At 49.2% G+C, this 24,918-nt stretch overlaps 2 protein-coding genes across 3 annotated transcripts in view; one reads left to right on the forward strand and one right to left on the reverse strand.

Annotated features, from left to right (window-relative positions):
* SH3RF3 (SH3 domain containing ring finger 3) overlaps nt 1-13,440 on the reverse strand; it is a 368,285-nt gene extending 354,845 nt beyond the window's left edge. For both annotated transcript variants that reach the window (XM_045077593.1, XM_004764328.3), the window contains exon 1: nt 12,543-13,440. In XM_045077593.1, the coding sequence (XP_044933528.1) occupies nt 12,543-13,115 (573 nt within the window). In that variant the 5' untranslated portion in view covers nt 13,116-13,440. The remainder of the gene's footprint in view (nt 1-12,542) is intronic.
* On the forward strand, nt 13,114-14,062 carry LOC106007023 (translation initiation factor IF-2). Its single transcript, XM_045077928.1, is given in 6 exon segments — nt 13,114-13,283; nt 13,344-13,368; nt 13,370-13,428; nt 13,430-13,799; nt 13,801-13,863; nt 13,865-14,062. Coding segments are annotated over 6 exon segments (885 nt in total).
* The last annotated feature ends 10,856 nt before the right edge of the window (nt 14,063-24,918 follow it).

The following is a 24,918-nucleotide window of genomic DNA, read 5'->3' on the forward strand; positions in this document are numbered from 1 at the left end:
AGGGAGCTGTGACAACCAAAAAGCATTTTGGGACAATCATTTGGGCCATTGGCACAGGTGGACTGAGGAGAGCAACAGCAGCCCAGCAGAGAGTGTGGCCATCAGGGTCCTGGCCCGGTATCCCAGGAAATGGGTTTGGTGCTGTCCAAGAAGCAGGAAGGAAGATGTTAACTGTCCCTTCTGAGAATGTACCGATAAAAGTTGGTGACACAGACATAGCTGATGAAGGAAAATCAAAAAGGTTCTTAACCCCTGTAAGATATCAATACTAGGTCAGGCCCTCCCAGCACCGTACTGTCATGAGCTTACCGAGAAAGCCCTGCTATGACCCTGGAGACTGACCTGGGAATCCCAGACCAGGAACTGGAGTGTGGAGTCCTCTGCCCTGAGACAGGCTGTGGCGCCTGCCCACCCTCAGAACATTTGACTCTGGTGACCAGGGTGGTGGGAGGGCCCGTTTCCACCATTTCTCTTACCCCTGTGTATCTCTCAGTCCTGTACCCTGTGGCACTTTTCTGCTGTGACCACACTTTGCCAAGTTCAGATACCAGTCTGGTGGCCGACTGGTTCAAATGGGCATGAAGACAACTCTGCCAGGTGGGTGCCACAAACTACGGGGGGCCATGAGGAGGGCCCAGCTCGGACCCCCGCTCAGCGAGCATGAGGACCCCAGAGACACATCACTCTTGGCCCTCCCTGCCCCACTGATAATCCAGTCCGAAACAAACCCCAAATGCTAGTAAGTTGCTCATACTTGCTATGAGTTGAAAAAAAAAAATGTAAGCAATTTTTCCAAAAGTTGACTTCCGAGCATCAAATGCCCTTGTCTCTCATATTCACCTGACTCAGTCCCCCACATCTTAGAAACGCACTGCCCAGGCCCCAGCAGCTCACATGTAGAGAAAATGAAGGGTGGAGAAGATAAATGTCAAGATGCTCTAGGAAAACAAAGTCGGCTTATTCTGCAACTGCAGGCAGCTTTTGTCCAAACCACAGTCATCCATGCTTCATCTTCACCCTATTTACTTAATGAGGTCCTTTAATTCACTCACTTTTTATTTAAATTTGCTTCCAAGTAAGACTTCTTGTAACTGCTGTAATTCTTTTAATGGGCCCCTTGGCCTAACAGAAGGGCTCACTGAAAGAAACACAAACATCAACCAACATAAAGCTAGGTACCACCTGGGACATCTTGCAGCCATCTCGGTGGTCCCCCATGTCCCCGCCAGGAACACAAGCACCCCTGGGGCACTCTCCCCTGCTCTGCCTGCCAGGTCACCACCCACCAGCCAGGATCCACCACCCCTCCCCAAGTCTGTGACACTCCACTGTTAACACCTCCTCACGACATCTGTCAACATGACAATTGTCCCCTTGAAAACTGAAAGGCTTGAAAATTCCTCAACCTGATAGAATGTTTCCCACTTACATTTAGAAAGTGAAAGTGTTCCCAAATGACAGCCACCTTTCCCCACAGTTGCTGACAAGCCACCGCACATCCTTCGCTCCGCGACAATCCACGATTACTTTGCAGGTAAGGCCAAACACCAACTATTAGAAAAGAAACCTCAGCCACGCCACGTTCCAGAATGAAGACTACACTCCATGTGGTGTACCCAGGGCAAAGGCAGCTCTTCACCCATGGAAGGAAATGAGCCTTCTAAAAAAGGGACAAGCCCACAACAAAGGTCATATCTAAAACCTGCCTTCAGTGCACACCGTTGTTAGGAGACCGGAGAGACCACCCACCCCCTCCTCAGAGAAACCCCCTGTGTGGAAGCCCTCTCCTGCTGTTAGAAGCCAGTCCACCCCACTCTGCTCAGTGGCACCCAGCCCCCACAGCTGTGCCCGATGTGCTGGGGAACCCATGGGGGTACCTGGGGTCGGCCAGGGCTGTGGGAAGTCATGGGAAACCTATCTGATTCCAATATTGTGGAGAAAACCCCCACAGTTTTATATGAACATCAGAGGAAGCATATTTTAGGATAACATTCATGTGAATTTTTAAGAAGATAATACAAGACCTCAAATAAATACCTGCCACTAGAAAGAATGCAACAGGAGAGGTATGGGGGAAGGGAGCAGCTAGCAAAGAAATGGGGATACACAGGCTACCCAGTCTGAAGGTATCAGAGTACCCCCAGAGGGGACTTGGAACATGGTGATGATTGAGCACAATAGGCAGGAAATCACCAGCCAGCAGGCAGTGGCATTCAGCATTCCCGTAAAGGCAGCAGTGGGGTGGGGATCAGGAAGGACAGGTGGGAGACCAGAGCAAGAGCTCAGAGGTGCCCTTAGGAAACACATCTGAGAAACCCCAGGAACTTGAGAAAGACCAGGGCCCAGGAGGCAGAGGTGACAAGGCAGAGAAAGTTCCCCATGCGGCTTTTCCAGGTAAGAGCCAGGGAGGTCTGTATGTGCCATCTCAGGAGTCTTGAAGACAGAAGCTGCCAGTCCACGACACAAGGCTGCCTCTCAGGGTGGCATGACCTTGCTGGATGTGCCCCACAGGGCATAGCCAGGAAGGTTCCCTGCTGTGGACACCGGACACATCTGTTCATTCCAAAGTAAAACCACTGTCAACTAGAACACCATGTGATGGTGGGACAACCAGAAAGATGTCCTCATTCACCAGGCACTAACTCTGCACAGAAGGATGCCTCGTCCTCAGTGTGAGCAAAGCCAACAGCCCAGTGAGCACCATACAGGGCCCAGCAGGCAGAGAAGGAGGTGAGCTCCCAGACTTGCTGAGCCAGGTGTGCTCTGCCAGGGCCACTCTGAACCCTCCTCTCTCTCTAGGCCCGACCTCCCATGGATATCTTCAGGAATCCTTTTCCCCTGAGCCTAGCAAAGGAGCATTTTGCTGTCTCTGGAGAGAATCTGACTTAGAAGCCCAACCCTCCTTCCAAGATTCACGGGTATCCTCAAGGGCTGCCCACCATTCCCAGGACGGGCACCCTGAATCCACGGCAGAGTTCTGTCTGCACCTGTAAAGAACGTGCCAGGCTGCAGACTGGAGGTATCTGCAGCCTGGGATCAGCTCCACACCTGGCCCCAAACACTTGGGAAGAAAGGAAAGTGCCAAAAGCTTGCCAGACACTCAGGTCCCTCCTTTGAGCCATTCTCAGTGTTGGGGAGAACCCGTTAATCACTAAGAAAGCGAGAGACAACATGGCTAACTGCTGCCTCTGGGAAGCCATACCATCCAAACTTTAAAGGGACAACAAAGCAGTAATTGTCAGGAAAACACACAGCCCACTGAATGGAACAGTGAAGAAAGAACACTGAAAACAGCTTGAGGAAATAAAAATGGAATCAGAAAATGCATGGAAGACACAAAAGACCGGACTCACAGGGGTTTGGACTTAGTGGGCTGGAGTTGGGACAGCCGTCTTTTCACCCGGATGAAGTTGTCTGGGACCTTGTGTAGACCGAGCCCTTCAGTGCAGACATGCAAGCTGCACACACCAGCCCAGAAGCCCCCCAGTGCCCCAGGTACCCTCTGAGCATCTGAAGTCCCCTCGGCCCTCAGGACCACCCACAGAAGGCCTGGCTGTCAGGGGTACTTTAGGGGTTCTTCAGTTCCTAACAGCCCCAGATGGACAGCCCAGGCTGTGTCAAAGCCCATGAGCTTGTTACAGGAAGTAAAGCAGTAGGTGGAAAACTGGTACAGAAGGGGCCGGACTGTGGGCGCTGGGTGTTAGAGCTGTCGCGCTGATTAGCTGGGAGACACGCAGGAAATGCTGCAGGTAATATCAACCACACTTCACAGGCTGGCTATTAACCCCACGAAGAGTACACATGACTCTGGCTGAAAGGAACAAGAAAGAAAATTCGATGTCCTATAACATCTAAATTAGAAAAGAAATTTTGCAATTTGCAAGAAATTGCTGAAGCTTGGAGGAAATGGAAGACATCAGTATGTAAAAGGACCCTGAATGGAATGACGGTTCACAAGAAACACATGAAATAGGGGGCCAGTGGCTGATCCTGGGACAGAGGGTCATACATATTGGCTCAAGGCCCTCAGAGAGGATGCCATGGCTTCACTGGAAGGACAGCAGGAGGGAGGCTTGCCCCAACTTTAAACGGAAAACCTTCCACCAGCCTGTACTCTTCACCTCAGCCTTGTCATTTGAGTTTCAACATTTTACGGGTCACTCTCTCGGGTCGATAAAGCTTTGCATGTCTTCAAAGCAGCCATGTTGAAGACCAACAGCCTCCACCACCTGTGAATGCACATCACATACATCCTACACCTACGGTGCTGCCCCTGCTGCCTGGGCCCTTGTGCGCACAGCTCTGGGGGACACTGGCCCAGGAAGGGGCACACTGTCTCCAGTGAAGGGCTGACAGCAGAGCTGAACAGTCTGTTGTCAAACAGGCTGCTGCTGTTTGCAGCTGAGTTCTCCCTGTGAGGCTTGACCACAGAGGTACAAGTCCTCCTCAGGATCTAAGGTCTGCCACCTCATTTAAGACATGGGGGGGGGGGGGTGTTAGCAACAACTTAACTCCGGGAAAACCATCACAGAGCCTACGACGAAGCTTAGTTTGTCAGAGGGTGACTCCAGCTAAATTTCCAAATTCACAAGAACCACACATTCCAAGTGCAGCTCTTGAAGGCATCTCCCTCTCCTTCTGCACATCTTCAGACAACAAAGTTGGTGCAGACAATCATGGTGTGTGACATAACTGACCCACAGGCACCACAAAGTTGGCAGATGAAGGCAAGTCTCACGGGTTATCTGTTTTCGGGTGACGTACCTTCTCCACAGCTGCGTGCCTGCGTCCTTGCTGACACTTCGCATGCTTCCTCGTACACAAGCACATCTAGCTTTAGTCACCTTTCGCCCTGCTTGGGAAGGGGAAGTAAGGGCAAATTCTTTTTACGATATTATTTATTTATTTGACAGAGAGAGAGATCACAAGTAGGCAGAGAGGCAGGCAGGTGGGGCTGGGGAGGGGGGAAGCAGGATCCCTGCTGAGCAGAGAGCCTGATGCAGGGCTCGATCCCAGGACCCTGAGATCATGACCTGAGCTGAAGGCAGAGGCTTAACCCACTGAGCCACCCAGGTGTCCCGGTGCAATTTTTAAGTCATGCGGAATTCAAAGTATGATGATAAAGAGTTAAGGAATCCAACGGCTTATCCATAAACAGTAAATATTTCTCAACACAGAAATTTCGAACCCATCAGGGATAAATAAGGTGGCAGGGCTGCGATGTTATGTGTAGAACAAACGAAGCCTCGGGGGTTTGACTGTCAGAGAAGGCATGGTAGCTCTTGTTGCCAGAACTCCAGCGCTCTTTTGAATGTGAGCTTGGTGCTCCATTCGCTGGTAAGGTAATAAGCAAATTTTGTGCCAATATAATTTTGACCCCAAGTGTTACTGCACATAATAGGTGCTCAAGTAAGTAAGGTGCTCGCTTCTGCTTCACTGAAGAGAATGCATACTGTCCTATCTTTTAAACTGCCACGTAAGAGGCTGGCTGTGAACCCCTGGTGCTCCCGAAAGCCTTCTGTCTGAGCATTGCAGAGAACATGCTCTGGGCTCTAGAACGTTTATATCCACTCCTGGTGCCGCTCCTGTGTTCTTAAAGTCTCTCACCACTTCTATTGACCTGAATTCCTGCAGCAAATCCTAATTCACTAAAACTCATACAAATTCACATGAGCATTATGCACACATTCCATTAAGCAGAAATGCAAATATCATAATATCTTCATGTTTGCAGATAACCATCGCATCCGTTAACAACATAAACACGTGTGCCAGATAGAGAAACGAGCCACCAAAGCAACTCCTCTCAGATGCTCTTTCAGGTCTCCGGAAGGACAACTGCATCTCTAAATACCCACACGCCACTGAGGGCCAAAAAAGGCAGCCATCTGTGAGTAAAATTCAAATGGTGCTGCTACTTTATATGCTTTTTTATTCTAACCTCCACTCAGCAGGAAAAGGGAGCCCCATGGTATAGTGTGCTAGCGCAATGTTTAAACCATTCACTGCTGCCAACACCTTCAGCTTGACACCTTATTCTTTTAAGGTTAATTAGAATTCCAATAGGATACCCATTGAGCATGCATCTCTAATTCACCAAATATGATCTTCCAAGCAAGGCAAATCTGATAAAAACTGACCTTGGCCTTTGCAAGTGGTGCCATAAAGAGCATTTCCCCCTACCTGAATCTTTGCTGGTGTTTTATTTCAAATATGTACCTCGGATAAGAGCGTGTTAACTGCGAAAAACAGAGATTAAATACAGATTGAACTGAAATACACACTTGAAACAACTGCATAATTGAGACCCGATTTCGTCATGCTCCAGCAAGCAAACGGGCTCTCAAAAGCCGGAACGAAGGAACAATTGGATATAATTCTGCTCAGCTCAACCGCACTGAGCAGCTTAATTCCAGGCAGTTGTAGACAAGCTATTGTGTCCTCCAGAGGAAGGAGGTGTGCTTCGTCTTCAGGAGAGCCAACCAGTCGTCCCCACACCGGGGCGGCATTATTCTCCCGCCTGCCTCTTCTTCAAACAGATTATAATTTGGATTTTTTTTTTTTTCACTTTAATGAAGGCTGTGAGAATAGGGAACACAGATACTGTGATAACAAAGATAAAATTCAGAAACAATTTAAAAGGTAAAATAAATAGATTCGAGCCCTTGACTTAGATGCCCATCAATGCGCAACAATCCAGCCACGGTGACACAGGCCAACTTGGAATCTAAAGACAAAGCACATGTGTTCACATGCACATGCACACACTCACACACTCACACACACAGGACACCAAATAAATGAATCTACTAGCAGGAAGGTGTGCCACACATGTGATACAAAATTTGGAGATTTTTGTATTGGTAATAGGCACTGAAATGACAGCTAATTACGTGTGCTAGGCACTGCAGGTACACAGTCTCACTTATCTGATAAAGCAGATAGGCTCCCTCCCACTAATAAGAAGGCTTCAAGAGGATAAACTTTTGCCCAGAGGCACAGAGTGAAGAAGTAAGGAACTCAGGATAAATCCACCTGGCCCCTACCCTTGCCCTCCTTCTCCATAGGACTCCACGAAGTCCAAGACCCTTCCTGTCTGCAGCCAAGACCGGAGTTGGGCCTGAGTCCCTGGATGGGAGGCTGATCCTATGTGCCAAGTCCCTGGCTGAGCTGTGGCTGGTCCAGGCACCAGTCTGGCATGCAATTCTGGCCCCTAAGGCGAGAAGGGATGTGTGTGAGGGTGGTCTAGAGAAAACGTAAGGGGAAGAAACCCTCCTTTCTGTTATTAAGTTATTAAGGATAGGACGCCATCATGACTCATCCCAATTTCAAATGTACCATTCATGTCGTTTATGTAGCTGCCTGTGACAGGCCGCTGAAGCCACAACTGATAGGATGCTCTTTCCTTGGGACCACACAGCCCTCTGCATGGTTCCTGCTAACTACCCATAGGGCTCACAGCCTAGGCTTACAAGATGGCAGCTGCTGCGGCCAGGGGGCAGAGGGATCTAGGAAGTGAGTGCTACTTAAGTTCGGGACCTTGGTTTCTCATTACCTAGGATTGTTATAGAGCAAGAGGCCTCCTCTAACTATGAAGTTGGTAGCCTGTCTGACCAAAGTTCACCTTTCAAGTACCCCCTATTTATTGTGTGTCTCTGAGAGAGGAAACCTTGGTGCCTCCACTTCCCCATCTCTCCAAGCCTTAGGAAGGAACAGGTGGGAAGAACTTCCATCAGCTGACCCAAGCCCTGGCCACACAGGCTTTCAGCGAACACCTGACCCACAGTGATCTCTTAGTGAAAGGTAACTTTAGATTAGTCACCAAATGCCCGCAACCTGAAACATAAAATTGCTGTGAGTCTCAGAGGTGCCGTTTCCACACCCAGGGGCCTTCTGAAAACAGGCCCAAAAAGGACTTCACTGTGACTCATCTGTCATGTCTCCAAAGGCTGGTGTCTGCCCTTGTCATCATGGAGACCACAAGTCAACCACTTGTCCACTGTCCTTGTGAGCTGTCTGGCTTTTCTGTGAGGGCCTCTAGGCACTGGGTCATTTCCTCTAGAGTCCTTATTACATTCCAGACCAAACAAAGAAACCCCAATGATAGAGCCCAGCAGAACAGAACAGAAAGGGCAGGGAAACAGGGACTGAGAAGATATCCAGAGCCCAACACTTCCTGGCTCTCTGATTGGGCCATTTTGCCCATAGAGCAATCCCTCTTGGTTAATTATGCCACTCACCTCATAGGATTATGGTGAGCTTTCTATAAGCAACATATGCCAAAGCAACCAGCACATGGTAGGCACTCAGTAATTGTTCACACAAAAAATTCTCCAGCATAAGCTGCCCAACTGTTGACGACTGAAGAATACACACTGATTTGCTTCCAGATACCACAGACTCTGTCTGAACTGGCCTCCCGAGAGGTGGCCAGCTGGACTGCTCAACTCCCCATCTCCTCCACACGATGGCTAAGGCCCTCATCCCCTTGGAAGGCCCAGCCTGGCCCACTGCTGTCCAAGCCCTCACACCTGCCCAGGGACACCTGTGCTTACTTGGAATTCACTGGCTCAATTCCCTACCATGTTTATGCAAATATACTGATAAATGGCAAACATAAACTTTAATGAAGTGTTACGTAAACAGAAGACGTTTAGTGCAAAAGAAATCACTCCTTGGAAAAACATGGTGACCACTTAGGAAAGACTCATCAAAGACAGACCTCTTTAACATTATCAAACTGGGGGGAAAAAAAAAGACATACAACATTAAGTGGTAATTGTTTAAAATCTAGAAAGTGCTCCATTCAGAATTTCTTGTAAGTGTCTTTGTCCTCCGTTTGAAAGAAACAAATAGGAAATCATAAGGTGGCTATGGTTTAAGTCAACTTGGAACTCAAAGAGAAGTTCCTAGCCTGGATCCAAAACATGGTAAACACATACATGTATGTAGTTATTAAATAAAACATTTAATAGATACCACTTGTATGAGTTTCCAGTTTATTACACTTTTCCCATTACAGGGTCCCAGTCACACTGGCTAAGAGATACAGAAGAGATTTCCAGTTGAAACATATACCAAAGTACTTCAAGGTACACGATCCAGACAAACCAGCTCTAATGCTTACACGTTGTATCATCAAAAGCATTATCCATATTTTCTACTGTTCTTTAATTTGTAAAAATGCCCATTCTCTTAACCTTCGTAGAGTCATGGATGGACACCACTCCAGTGTGCTCAGGAATCTCCTGAGAGCAGTCCGGTTTCCAACCCCTTAATGTCAGCTCCGAAAAGAGAACCCAGGCTAGTTCAATTCACCTGGAACGACTGGCACAGGGTAGGTCCACAGTAAGTTCTGTGTATGCCCAAATATAAGGCAAGAGATTTCCCATGGAAAAAAAAAATCCCTCAAAAAATTAGAATTGTCTTACATTAGAGTTCTTATGAAAGTATATTAAAAAGTACTCTTGAAATTACTCAATCTGGAACTACAAAGCCCTTTAAAAAAAAAACATATTACCCCAAAACACCTCAACCAATGCTAGTAGGGGGCCTTGCAGGGGTCACCTCACACAACTGTCAAAACAAAACAAAAACAAGTTGGGCTGAGAAACTTAGCACACTTTTAGCACCTGAAATGGTTGGACGCTTCTGTTAAAACAGGACTTTTTAAAAGATCACTTTCAGAAGCAACACATAACAGTAAGTATTTCCCAACAGGCAAACAAAGAAACCAACAGTCCTAACCTTAGGCAGTAGGTACCAGTAACTTGGTATAAAACTTCCAAGGGCAGCATAATTAACTGATTCAGAAAGTGCATCATCTCAAATGGCTCAGGTGAAAGCAGAGCTGAGAGGTTCTGCTCACTAGGCTGGAGGATTCCGGGTGGCTCTGCTGAGAACCAAAACCCTGAAGAAAAAGATGCCAGTGAAGATGTGGAAAAATTGTTTCATGAACTCCATGCAGAACCCGAATAAAAATTCATCCATTTTATACATGACACCTTTCCAATGTCTAACTGTAAGTAAATGCACAATCTAAGTAGATACTTGGTGATCTGCATACCTACAACCTTTACATATGCCTGTTGGCACGAAAGGTTTGAGATGCATCTCACTAGGAAAATCGGAGTCAGTCTTTTATTAACAGTCAACTTGCTAGTAAGGCATAGTCTTACTAATCTCTTCTGTTAATCATGACATGAGTGCCCACCTATTAAACAACAGAACAACATCCAGCATTCAGCCTTGCTATGAGGGGTCAAAGCAATTCCAACAGACAGTAAAGTATCAAAAGCCTATTTGGAACTAATTTTCAGCTGAAGTCTTTGCCTGCCAAATTTATAGTGTTGCTTAAAGTGCAACACTCCATGCAGGACTTCTGGCTTCCTAAGAAGACTCCCACTGACTTACACATCAGTGAGTAAAAAGCTAGAAGATGTTATCCCCACCTCCACTCCTTTTGTCTTTTGAAAAATGATCAAATATTGATCAAAAATTGTATTTAATTCGGACTCCTCCTAGGACCCAAACTCAGTCCTCATGAGGTGGACCTGTGAAGAAAGGAGTGAGGGTCACACTCAACACAACAAAAATAAACTGTGTTGCAAAGTCTCCCTGAAGCTCAAACTTCCATTAACAGTCTGATCGCTCCATATGCCTATAAAGTCCACCAATAATCTCAAGACCAGCCAACAAAAAATTAATTCCCGGTTCCTGTCATTGCAAAAAGATTTCAGTTCAACCTCTTTGACAATTTTTTTTTTCTATGCCACAAATGGCACAGTTCTGGGAGCTGCCTCGGGCCATGGCCTTTCGAATTCCAGAGGTTACCAGCTCACCTCCAATCAAACATAATTCACATAAAATGCAGTAGGAGGACATCTGTAAATACATTCTCATCATAATGTCCTGGGTTTCACTACAAACATCATTCTACAAACCATTCAGTTCTCCAAGTATGGGGAGGTAACCCATTTATTCTGCAAATAAAGATCTTTGATTATAATACCTTAAATGAAACAGCAAGGACAGGAGGGAAAAGCTTAGAAATCAAGAACACGCACACTCATAACTGGATTTAATCACAACTAAAACCAAAGAAAAACTACTTAACTACCTTCCCTCCAGCAGTAATCCCAGGCATAAATATTCCATGACTATTCTTAACTGTCCATTATTCCCGATCCATAGGAAACACCCAGTTTGGCAAAGGAGGGCATTTATGTCTAAAACTCAACACCAAGGATTTAACTTCCTAACCTCAAAAATATTGGTAGTACTAAGAAATTCAGATGGTTAGAATTTTCCCAGCTTCTATGTATAACACGTATTATAAGGATTATTTAAACGGTTTATGCATCAGCAGCTTCTTAAACAGTCCAAAGTAGGGAAAATATTTTTAGTTCTCTAAAATGAATGATAATTACAGTAGATCAATAATGGGGTTTTTTTTTAACCCTTAAGTGGGATTTTCTACATTTAAAGAAAATATACAACATGAGGACTTGCTTCTCACTTAAGCCAGCATCCCGAAAGCTTTCCTCCCCCTCCATAATAGTAACAGTAACAGAGGGTGTGAAGCCAGGGCTTCTAAAGAGCTTCTGAAACCAAATCACTGAAACCCCAAGATAAAGTATTATTTCACTAAAACAGAAACAGTGAAAGACACTGTACAATGTAGTTGCACTAAAAAACTCAGATAATGTCCCACCTGGGAATGCAGCCCTGCCCAAGGGCCCAAAAGAAGTCTAGGGCTTCCTGACAGACCAAGCTCAAGAAGGCCCGGCCAAACATTCCTTCCATCTCCAGGTTAACTTCTTCCCTCCTCTCACACAAAGTGTGTAACTCATGCTCTTCCAAACCCCACACAGTTCCCTCTGCCCAACTCTGTCTTGCCAGACACGCAGGCAAGAGGCCCAGAGTCTCCCCAGAGGTCAGAACCTGGAAACACTAAGCACTAACTTGACCCCAGGCCGGCGCGGGTGAGCGGAGGGCTAGTCTGGGGGTCCAGCGGAAGAAGACTTTCTGGGTACAGAGGGGGGCCCGGCCAAGTCAAAAAGGTGAAGAAACGGACCCTGCCAGCAGAGGGACTGTAGAGACTAGCGGTCAGCTGGGGACAGGAAACTGTGTCCACCCTGGGGGAGGATGGGGTGTCACGACATATGAACAGGTAGCAGTTACCCAGGACTGCATGCTGGCATGCAGCAAGTACAGGTGGTGCGAGAAGGGATTCCAGAGAGGAGGACGGATGGACGGCAGGTGCAGACAGGCATTTCAAGGGAAGGAGACAAGACTGTGGGGCAGGAGGTGGAAACACGGTGTCCAAGAGTTGGCAAGTGGGACTTGACGGGTTACACTCACAGAGTCCCTGGAGAAAAACTACTTGGAGAAAGAAGAGCAAAGCGAAAGCCGTTGTGGGGGGCCACCTCTGGTCTCCCTCGCCCTTCATCACTGCCCCCTACAGTCACCCGAGCACATCTCTTCCCCTCCCCCCAACACACAAACTCGCTGTGTCCTTGCGCGGTGAAGCAGATACCCACCTTTGCGACGGGCGCACTCCTGCTGGTCGCCAACTCCCGCAGGCTGGCGGTGGCGCTGCCAGTCGCCGCAGGGAGGAAGACTGGGGAGCCGGGGGCGCTGCCCGCCGCGCTGCCCCCGCCACCCGCGAGCGCGGAGGCCGCCCCTGAGCTGGGGCCCGGGCGCGCGGACGGGCTACCACCGGGGCTGGCGCCAGCGCGGGGCCGCTGGCGAATGCCGTCCAGCAGGCGCACCAGCAGGATGTTGGCGGGCAGCTCGTCCACGCCGCAGCCCACCAGGATGCGGCACTCGGGGCAGCGCAGTTCGTGGCGCGAGCACACGATGCTCTCCAGGCAGCGGCGGCAGAAAGTGTGCTGACACGGCAGCACCTTGGCCGTGGTGTCCAGGCGCTCCAGGCACACGGAGCACTCCAGCAGGTCCAGCAGCGACGACTCGTCCATGTCCTCGCCCGCCGCCGCGGCCGTGGCCGCCGCCCGCCGCCGCCTCCGCTCACCCGGCCTGTCGTCGTCGCCCTCGCTCTGCGCAGCAGCTGCGGCCGCCTTGGACGCGCACAGCCAGGACGCCCCGAGCAGCATGGGGGAGGCGCCGGCGGCGGCCGCGCGCAGCTGCCTAGGTCCCGGGGCCGGAGCGGGGCCCGCCGCGGGCAGCGGGCATCAGGGTCGCGCCGGAGCGGCCTCCGGGGAGCCGGGCACCGCCGGCACTTCCTTCACCCCGCCTAGCGGCTCCAGGCTCTGGCAGCGGCAGTGCGAAGGGGCGCGCTGACCGGCCGGCGTGGTGGGGACCGGAGTTCCGCGCCCCGCGAGCCAACTCCAGCCGAGCCCACCCAGTCCTCCCGGAGCACGGCGCCCGCGTGTGCGGGCTACACCTGTCCTCCCGTGTGTCCGCTCCGCCTCAGCGGGCGCTGCGCTTGGAGTGGCCACCCGCGGCCCCGAGCCCCGCGGCAGGAAGTGCGGGGAGCTGCCGGTCGGGTCCCCGGGGAGACCCGGGCTCAGCGTGCGCGCTCCCCCGCGCCGCTGGTGAGCCGCACCGCCCGCGCGGCGCCTCCATGCGCCCTGGGCCTGTCCGCGAGTCCCTGCCCCCAGCGGGTTCAGCTGGACCTTCCTCTTCCACGGCCGCGAGCACGTGCTCGGGGAGCGCGCAAAGGTCACCGTCAGTGAGGAGCGCAGGAAAGGAGACGCAGCGCCCACTGGACCTCCCCACGCCTGGGCGCACAGCGGCGACTAGTCCCGTCCCTTGGGGTACCTCTAGGGCTCCCAGGAACTCCGAGCGCGCCCTCCTGCGCCGGCTGGGCCCTGTCCGCTCCGGCGCCTAGAGTCTTCCTCCGGCTCTCCGCGAACCGCAGAGACGGATGCTTCCTCCCGATGCTGCCGCGAAGGAAAGTTTGGGCGGTGTTATCCGGACTGCCTTTCTCGCCAGCGCCGGCGAGCAGCTTGGGAACGTAGCCAACACCCGGGCATCCTCCTCGACGACTCCCCGGAGCGCTCCCGGTCGGGTCCCCCTTCCAGGCGGTGCGCCGAACTGACGAGCCTGGAGATGCGGGTATGGTGCGGGCAGGGGAAGGCTCTCCGGTTGGCTGAGGCGCCCCCGAGGCGGCTCGGTCTCCTCCCGGCGGCAGCCCGCCCTCCCCGGAGTCGCTGGTCCGAGGCAGGCGCCGCTGCCCGCCGGACCCGCACCCTTGCGCAGGGCACCCGGTCCGCGCCGCGCCCACTGCGGCGCAGTCTCGTGAACCCCGCTCCAATTCCTCCTCGGGAGGCGCAGAGGAAGGGGAATTCGCGCTCTCCTTCCCGACGCCCCGGCTTCTGGGAGCGTCAGAGCAACGGAAGTACGTACGGAGGACCGGGAGCAGCAGGGAAGTTTGGCGGTGGGCTGGGGTCGACCGCGAAGATTCCCTGCAGTGCGCTGCCCCCTCGTGGCCGCTTGGGGTTCCCAACGAGCCCTGTTCCCCTCTAGGCCCAGACCCAGCGCAAGCCGAGGGGCAGGGGCTGGAGGTTACAAAGTGGATAGTTCTTTTTTCTTTTTTTCTTTTCTTTATTTATTTGAGGGAGAGTGAGAGAGCAAGAGAGCACAAGCAGGGGGAGAGGCCAGGGAAGGGTGGGGAGGACAAGCATGCTCCAGGCTGAGCCGGGAGACTGATGCGGGGCTTGATCTCCGGACCCCAAGATCATGACCGGAACTGAACCGAGTGAGCCACCCAGGCGCCCCAAAGCCAGATAGTTCTTGCTAGGGCCGATAACAGAAGAGGTGTTGAAGGCCCGCCTACCAGTCAAACCAACCTGTGGTTTGTGAACTTAAGTGAACCTATTTCGACTGTTCAGGGAGAAAGTAATATTTGCTGTGGCTTAAATGCCAAGAAGGTTCCTGTGCATTATTTTTTTTAATCCTCTAAATAGCCCTATGAGATAATTATTTTTACCTCATTTTACATGTGAGGGAGATAAGGCGTGTACTTAAGAAATCATTGAGGTTGAATTTTCTTAATTTTTGTGTCTCCAGAACCTAATACATACTAAGATCAACATTCCACTGGAATATGGACTATGGAGCTTCCCTACAGACTGCATATTTTTGCTCTGTAAGATCCCCAGTGCACATAGTAAGCGCTCAACAAACATTTGTGGAAATAATGAAATAAGGGTCTCAATCATCACCTAATGGTGTTCTGAACATGAATCTTAACATCTCAATTCCAGGTGTCCTGAACTCATACCAAGTCGCCAGTTCCTAGGAACTCAGCGAGCTGCTTTGTGGATGTCTCAGTGGTGTGGGTTTCCATATGTATTATTCACATGAGCCACTGGCTGCCCTATGAGATGGATGGCATCCCTGAGCTGCCTGGCTGACTGGAACCAGGGAGCACACTTCCCAGGAGGGCCAGAGGCCTTGTCACTGTGCCCAGAAGCACATTCATGTTCTCTTCCTTTTACTCTTTGACCCTCCCTCAAGAACAACAAAGGGGAATTTTCAAGAGGACCCAGAATGCTTGATCCAAAAGCAGGTGGCATCCCAGAAACCAAGCCAGACTTCAAATGAGGAGAATGGACTGAGACCCAGGAGTGCCTCACAGGACCCCAGGCTAAGAGCTGGGCCAGCTTACTGCAGAGGGACCACAGTGTGTCTGGCTCTCCATACTTCTCTATATGATCATATACTCTTTTCCTCTCTTGCACATTCTGCCTCTACTTTCCCAACCCCCACAATAGGAAACACTGTCAAAGCTCCAAAAGCATTTCATCCAATGGTTTCAGCCACTGACAAAAGACATTCATCTGATGCTGTCATGGGCTGCAAGTTTTAAAACCCTATCATCTAGGTTGGCCCAGATGGTCACTCTCTGGACCATTATGTGCAGACCACAGGAGCGGGATTATCTGAAACCTGGTAGCACCCTAAGGCCTCACACAGGAGAGGGGAGAATTTCCAGGATAGGGGGCATGCCATGCAGACAGAACAACAGACGCACATGCCAGGGACCTAGAGTCACACCCTTCTATGCTCAGCTTCCCTCTGGATGGGGCCACTGAGCCCCACCTTTCTCAGACTTCTTCTGCTTCCACTCTACCCCTTTTTAGCTCCTGCCTTAACCAACTCCCAGAGCAGCAGGTTGCAATCCCAAGTATACTTAGAGGTTGCACAGGACATGGAAATTTAGGAAGCAGTGCAAAGCGGGTGAAACAATAGGGCATGGTGGGGCCTGCACCTTGCAAAGGGGGGAGCTGCTGCTACTCAGCTCTAGTCAATCACATGAGGCCTTGAGAAAAGATGGCCTGATATTGCCAGATCTTTCTACTTTTCAAGAGAAGGTAGAAGGCCTGCTTTTCTTATGAGATCTCCTGATGGCAACAAATTCAGTTCTCATTAAAAAAAAAAAAGAAAGAAAGAAAGAAACCCTATTAGCCAAACAAAATAAGTGCATGGCCAAATTGGCCCACAGGCCACCAGTTTGCACTCTGTGATTGAAGTAGCCAAGTGAAATGTACTACAGTGTAAAAGAACTTCAGGGTGTGAACTAAATAGTTGAAGTATTACAAATACAGTGTTATATTACTCAGTTGAATGTGCACATGTTCAATAGGCAATTATATAAGTCAATGATTGAGAAGATCTGGCTTAACAGCCACTCATAGGAAAAGATCTTGGGAATTGAATCGACCACAAGCATAATGTGAGCCAACATGAGTCATCAATGTAGTATGACTGCCTAGAAAAGTAATGAAATCCTATGATGCATTAATGGAAGTTAAGGGACTGAATAGGGAAAGAAATAATCACATCGTACCCTGGGCTTGTCAGACCCCATTTGCAGGATTACTGTCAATTCTGGATACCAAATATTAATGACGGGTGGTAATTGGATCTAGAGGTCTCACCCATGAGCTTAGGATGAAGGAAGAGAAGGTTTGTGTCCAAAGGAGGGAAAGCTCAGAGGAAACAGGACGGGTTGCCGTATGTCAGGTTTTTGGCTGCCCACGATCTGAACTTCTTCTTAGATTTGGGAGATTATCCACTTGGTGAAATGTGTTTTTCCAGCTAGGGTGTGAGGATGTGACTCAGGCTCTGCCCGCTGAGAGCTGCCCCTACCCTCACCCTCCCCATGCCCTGAGAGGTGGAAGGAGGGTGACAGATGGAGCAGCATGGAGTTCCAGCTGCAGGAACAGGTGGGGGAGGATGGAAGGGCTGGCCATGTGGTAATCTTGAAGAGAGGGGCCAGCTGTTGTCAGCAGACCAGCCCCACGCCTGATTGGCATGGTGTGCCCAGGCCGTGGCCTCCACTGCTTTGCCAGACCTCCTGGTGATCCTGTGGATGTCCCAGTTTTCCTGGAATAGTTCCTTTTTTGTTAAATCAGCCAGAGTCTGTTTCTATCATTTGTAACAGGGTACTCTAATTGATACATGTTATTTATTATGAATCAGAGATCAGTGAAGGCCCTCAGTATGAGACAATTGTCACCATGCTGAATAGCAAGTCCTCTTGGCCCTCATGCTGGAAAGGTATCCAAGGGAGTCTCCTGGGGCACCATTCATTCATTCCACAAGCAGTTCCTGAGTGCATTGTACATCAGGTGCCGACTGAGAGCCCAGGCTGCAGACCAGGACAGACACTGGAGTGCAGTGATGAGAGCCTGTCTCTGCATGTGCGGGAACCCCAGTGGGGCCAACTCAGGTAAGTGAAACCACTTCTGTGAACCTCAGTTACATCTTCTATGAACCAGAAGGCAAAAATATCTCCCCCCTTTAGAGGCTCTGAGACCCTGAAATTTCTAAAATTGAATGAAATATTTAAAGGGATATTGTTTTTGCCTTGTTATTAGGAAGAAAACTATAATGAATTAAAGTTACAGGGAGACAGTTTCCAGCTAAACATAGAAAAGTGCTTTTTAATAAGGCTGAGTTGTCCAACAACAGCATCAGCAGTCTTATGAAGGAGGAGTCCCAAAAGAAAAAAATTCAGGCACATTATGGGTGTAAAGAATCTGTTAAAGCACTTCTGGCCAGCCCAGCATGGCTTCTTTTGGGGAGCCCCACATCCCTGGTCCACTGGGCTGCTCACTCTGCCTGCACCTGTGTCCCTAGCAAGCCTTGTGCTCAAAGCTGACCCATCAGAACTGTTCACTCCTTAGATGATCAGTTCGGGCAAGCACTTCTCAGCAGCATCTGAGACTGGGCACATAGATATTGAAGGAGAGGGGATTCTCTCTTCCTTTTGGATTCTGAGCCTTAAAGATATAGACTCCAGGATTTAAGTGGCCACCTTTCTTTTCACATGTGGAAGGCCTGCTAGAGGATGGATAGGAGTCCATGAAGGACACTACATCTAGAGCATACATGAGTCCTTATAATCCTGTTTTTACTTAAGATAGTTTGAACTGGGTTTCTGTCACTTGCAACCAAGTGACTTTTGCCCAAAACACACCATCCTGTGGCTGCCCGGATCCCATCATCAACCTAAGTGCCCAAGTTTAAGACAGAAGCCCACCCTGGAGGCCACCGCTAGCCCAGGCCTTATATATACACCTAGGTACCAATTTTTTGCATCTTCCTAACATCCTAATGGATATTTACCCCCCAAGGTCCTCCCATTTCCATTTCCTTCCACATTCTCCCCTCTTCCCATCTGCTGCAGCATCTATGCTGCCGAGCCAGCCTTGGTTCTCAATACAAGGCTGCTGCCTTCTCCCATCTGGTTTTCCATGGGCAGTGGCTTTTCATCTTCCAAGCTCTTTCCCAAACCTCTACCTCCTTGCCCATGTGTGTTATTCGTGCTGTATCTCTCTTCCTGTGGAAACCCATCTATCTCACAGACTACCTCCTCCAGGAAGCCCTTCCCGATAGCTTCTCTTTTGAATCCACTGTGCTCTTTTCCCCTGCATCTTTTGTATTCTGCCCTACATTTATATTTATGTTGTAGTAGTCCTGTAGCCCCTGCCCCACCCTCACAAACTCCTCAAGGGCAAAGACTCTGGTTTATTGGTCATTAAGACCTGTCAAAAATGTTCTGAGCAATGTAGGCATTTAATAAAAATCTGCAGAGTTGGACTAAACTGACTTTGAAAGGGCTGAACCAGTTGACCTCTAAATTCCCTCTTACTCCAAGACCATATGAGATCATAACAAATGCTTTTCAGCATCTGAGATCCGGACTGCATTCTCTTTTTATAAAAAGGAATGAATCTCTCAAAATTAATTTCACATCGTATGTGTTGTGTGTACAAGCATGAGGCCATAATAGCAAGACTCCTAATAGCTTATAAGTACTCCAGTACTTATAATGTTCACATTTGTAATGCATGAAGAGGAGGCGAGCAGGAGCCACAGGCCAGCACTTGATCCGCAAACCTGACTCATCGGCTCCCCCTTCTTCGCAGAGCACAGGGACTTCTCTCCACTCAACATCTGCCCCTCTGAATCCTTTTCTAGTGTTCTGATCTCCAGAGCAAGCCCCCTTCACTTCTATTTTCCGTGGAGGTGAGCACCCATCCCGCTGGTAGGACACTGTCGTGGGCCCCAGAGGATCAGCAGGCGGAAAGTTCATAGCCCATCGGCAGGATCTGTAGTCTACACGTCAGGCCACCTGAAACATGTCAACAGAAGGGGCAATGGGAGCCACACCCAGGAGCGCTCCAGGGAGGAGGCACTATGGTCTCATGGAGGGGTTGGACATGCCTGAGCTAAAGAAGGGGAGACGACCCCCAGGGCAGGGTAAAGAGCATCTGCAACGTCAGAAGTGGAGTGTGAGGCTTGGAGAGGACACTTCCCCGGCAGGTGGGGGAGTGATGGGTTTGGAAAGTAAGTAGTGAAGGCACAGGGTGGAAGTGCTAGAAAGTCAAGGATTGGCTGGACCGTGAGAGCCTGAAGAGCCATCAAGGGTCTCTCCCAGGGCATTGCGATGTTCAGAAAGTTGGGCAGGCAGCCATGACATGCAGTCATTTGGAGCAAGGAGGAATCAGAAGCAGGGAGACACAAGACAGGAGCTCATTGATTAACAAATAGCTTAAGGTACACAACAACGTGAATGAGCTGAATGCTACTGAACACCTAAAGTGGTTAAAACAGTCAGTTTTATGTTCAGTGTATTTCACCATAATTTTAAAAATAGAAAACTGAAATGACATGGGAGTAAGGGCCTGGATGCTAAGGAACTTGGCCTTGCAGGAGGCTGGGCAACAAGCAGGTGGAGCTACCAGAACTATTTAAGCAAATGTACCGCCTCCCCTTCACAGGCACTGAAACTGGGGCAGAGAGGTTAAGTAACTTGTCCAGGGTCACACAGCTACACAGTGGAACAGTCAGGGTTTACATACAAAGGACAGAACTCCAGAGTCTCTCTTCTACCCGCCCAACTCCTGGAGCTCATGAATAAGGCAAGAGCTGAAAATGCACACTTGAAATCATTAGCTTCTAGGCGGCAGGAAGACCCAGGGAGGGAGTGCTTTCATCCATGGCAAGGAAAGCTTTCTGAGGGCAGAACCCCAGGGAGCCCTGTGCAGCAGGGGAGGCTAGGAAAAGCATGGAGTGACTGTGAGGGTCAGAAAAAAACTAGAAAGGGCAGCAAGGGCTCATGGTCACCCTGCTAGCCAGGAAAGGAAGAAAGGTAGGTGTAAGGGTATTGTCAGCCTGGAGTCATGGCCAAAACCTGCAACATTGACCTACAAGCTTCAGGAGAGCCACACACATTCAGGACAGCTTCTGATGCCTCCTCCATGCAGCCTGCTAGGTCTCCCAGCTTGGGCCACAATCATGGCCATGAGTCAAGCCTCTTTCTGCCATGACCTGTTCACTGTGCAAGTTACCTAGGCTGCCCAAGCCTGCCTATTGAGAGTGAAAGGAATTAAACCTGCTTTATCGTTTGGACAGGAGCTTCAGTGAAATAATGTGCACGGGGTGGAGGCTGTCAGGGCTCTGCTCCTGTGCTCCCAACCCTCACTGCCCCAGCCCACAATTGCAAGGGAGGTGGGGGGGAGGGGATGGCTTTCTGTGGCTGCCTGGAGTCTTCTCTGCTTGAGGGCATATAACCAATTCTAAATGCCAGGACAACCTCCGCAATGGCAGACAGTACTCTTGCCCCTTGGGAAGGATTGCTCTATATGCTCCCCAAGACGCCCTGCAGGGTTAGGCTTCACACACCCACCATGGAAATGGAACTCTGTTCGTTGACTTCCCTCTCTCTGCATCACACCCCTGTAGGCACTGCCTAGGACCCTCTCCCAAATATACCACTGGCCTCCATCCTTCTCCTGGGATTGGCTTCTAGGGAAGAACCCAAACCAAAGCAGTGTGCAATATACCGATCAAAGAGTAGGCACTCAACAAACATAAACCCTCTTCACCAAAAGTGTGCAACGTAAATACTTTGTCTCTCTTTCCTGAATCCAAGCTCCTTGAGTATCTGGGTTTAAGCTTGCATCCTCCCCACTAACAAGCACAGTGCTTTCCGCACAGCAGGCACTCAGTAAGCACTTGTTGAATACACAAATAAAAGTAAACGCTTCCTCTCACTGGTTAGATGCAGGAGGAAGAAGATCAGAAGGAATCGGGGGACCCTCCACTGAAAAGAGGAGTCTGGAGGGGCCAATCTAAGGGGCCAGATAACATGTTTTATTTTAGACACATGAATTTCAGATGCTGGCAGGCCAGGGAGGTATAGATGTCTCGAAGTTAGGGATACGATTCAAACAGAGCTACAGAGGACTATCCGAATTGGGGATGAGAATCTGGGAGTCATTTTCCTGGAGGTGATGGATGAAGTTGTGGTGAAAAAAGTAAGCCTGGTTTCTTCCTTGGAACTTTCAGAGAAGCGTCCTTCCCCCTTCTTCCATGGAGGACAGGGGAGGAGTCCCCACCAGGGGTCTCATCAGTCACTCCCAGTGACTCATCACACTTTCCATCCGCAGGTTGCAAAATGCTTCACAGATGTGATTTAGTGCTACACGAATGTTGCCCTTCCCATTACAGAGAGGGTGACAGAGGAACATTCTAAAGCTTGCGAAATATGTGTCATTCATTTACTTCAGTGGGGCAGTTGTTCACCGTCATTACCATGTAACTAGCATTAGTCCACAGGATGTCATTGCCCACAGGAGCTCACCTTTGTTTCTTAATGTTGAGATACCTGGATACCTACTTGGGCAGAACCTGAACTACCTTTAAACCCGCATAAGCTTTTATGAACTACTTTTAAACCCCCGTGTGAGTTGGCACTTAGTAGGTGAGGCTGCATGGCACCATGGGGCAGGGGTTCTCTGTACTGGGAAGAACTATCTGAGTGCTCCCTCCGGTTATAGAAGGGTGAGGCTGCTAGGCATCTGCTTCCTGCAGAAAGTCAGTAGGACTGTGTTTTCGTGACTTGACAAAAGCTACTTGCCCCTGAACCACCAGTTTCCATCGTCTCCCCAGCCCTTCACCAAGATACTTTTTGATTGACGAGGACAAGAAGGAGGGGGCCACCCAAAGTCTAAGCAGTCCCCCCACTAAAAGAGAAGTGAGGTTGGTCTGATGACCTCAGTTTTTGTGGTCATGGGTCAGGGAACCCGGCTGAGCTGGTTAGAATACCTTCCCTACCAGCCTCTTGGGCAAACAATGGCCATATCTGTGAGGGTAATTTCAAGAGATGCCACCTGGAAGATTCCATTTGCTGAAGGTGGCCTGCGCGGAAGGGCTGGCCCCTGGAATGTCTTGTGGCCTTCCAATTATAGCTGGCCCTCTTGTAACAGTGAGTAAGCCCAGACCCTTGACATGATAGGTCATGCCAGACATGCATATATTGAGGTCCTCCCCCTTCTCGCCCAGATGAGCAGAAACAGGAGACCGTATCCGACAGGATGCCCGAGGCCATCAGGGCCACTGTGGGGAGCAAAGGCAGCGGGTGCTGGGGCCTTAGACGGGCACTCACAACCTCTAGGGCTCGCCCTGCATGCCTTGGGAACGGCCAGCCCCTTCAGACTGGTAATTCTTAGACAACGTAGAGGGAGGTCCTGAGACAAATCTCTGGACTTCTCTAGTCTGATCAGGTGGAGACTGGAGTGATTACTTGAACATTAACATCTGAACATAAATTTGTTCAAACTGATAAAACAGGTTGTTCAATTAAATAAAAATCTAAGGCAACGAACATTTTACTCAGATGAGGTATCCTTGTTCCTGACTGCAGTTTCCATAGCACTGTGACAAAAATATTTCAAATTCTTTTTGGGAATTAAAAATAATCCTGCAGTTGTCTGTTTTCTTTCACAGTCTTCAAAAGAATTATAATAAATTCTCTTCTCCAATTTGGAGACATAACACACTTTATTTTAGTTTGGCTCAAGAACTTGGAAAGTACTTAAACTTGTATGCCTGGTACAGTTATTAAGCTAAAGCAATGCATTGGTAATATGTTTAACACAATAAAGAAAATCCCATATTTAAATTACAGTCACAAGCAAAATGAGTGAAAATTGAATATAAAAAAAAAGCTTCCAGAATAATCACAGCATAATTGACATTGAGTAATATTTAATATCTCAATTCATGTCTTGGCAGAAGTATGTCCTAAATCATCCAGGGGGAGGTTGTCAATTATAAATAATACTGATGTGTTTTCTAGAAAAATATGAAATACTTTATGAAAGATACAGAGTTAATGTAGAATAATTAATCTTCATGAGAAACAGTAATGGAATCTTTTCACAGATAAGATGATACTTGCTTCCTTCTCAGGAAAGGTTACGATTGTACTGTGAATCTACCAAGAGTTGTTTTCATTCTGAGCTGTGGTGAAATACACAGACCCTTCTAGAACAAAATTCATATTGCAAAGTTTGCATGTAGCTCAAGGGACATCCTTTCCAGAGACTCCAGGGCTGACAAACCGTGCTTGGCATTTCGTCAGAGAAGGAAATTTTCATCAAAAGAAAGATCTCAGACATTCCTTGAAGAGCCAGGTCATAGCCTCCCATGTGCCTTGGGTGATGCTTTCCAGAAAATGCTTTGGTAAAGGCAGCAAAGGTCATTCAGTTACAGAATCACAGAACTAAATGTAGAATGTCCCCTCATTCAGCCTTTATGCCACATTCCAACACCCCTGCAGCATGGTCATCTCTGCATGGACACTGCCAAAGACAGAAGATTGCCAGTCTCAGTCCACACGGGAAAGTCATTCTATGTACTTGGCCTGCATTCTTGTTCCTGTAACTTTTACCTATTTTCTCTGCTCTAAGAAACCGGGACTGAATGTGGTCCTCAACCACATGACTCTACAAGTATTTGAAATTATGGCAATTCAAAGGACCTGGTGTGAACTCTGTTGACACGCTCACTCTTACCCAGAACAGGAGCAATATTTGTAGGCCTTGTCATAGGGATGTCATAGTGAAATGTTCAGGTTATCTGTTGTCATGTAAAAAAGCCACTCCAAAATTTAAAGCTGAAAACAATGGTACTGTTTACTTTGTTCACACATCTGTCACTTGGATGGAGCTCTATGGGAATAGCGTGTCTCTCCTCCACTCAGCGTGAAGGTGGGGACTAGAGTCAGAAGGCTCCCATGCCTGGCTGTCAGTGCCGGTTGACCTTGACGTGGGCTGTCAGCCAGACATCTACACGCAGCCTCTCCATGGGGCCTGGGTCCCCAGGTGGGCAGCCCCACAGTGTGAAGAGGTGGAAGCCTCATCACCTCAGAAGCCATGCAGCTCGCTTTCTCTGCACCCCACTCATGCAGACAGTCGCAGGCACCAGTCATAAGAGTTCCTGCAGGTTAAAGAGCTGGACAAATGCACTGCACCTCTTGATAGGAGAGTTGGCAAGGTTTCACAAGAACATGCGAGACTAAAAATTTTTCCCTAGCCCTTTTTCTGGGAAAATGCCATCTCCCAAAAACAAGGGGCTTGCAGCCTCATTCAACCT

This window comes from Mustela putorius, unplaced genomic scaffold (assembly GCF_011764305.1).
Source record: "Mustela putorius furo isolate JIRA1106 unplaced genomic scaffold, ASM1176430v1.1 tig00000224_pilon_pilon_pilon, whole genome shotgun sequence".
Lineage (NCBI taxonomy): Eukaryota > Metazoa > Chordata > Mammalia > Carnivora > Mustelidae > Mustela > Mustela putorius.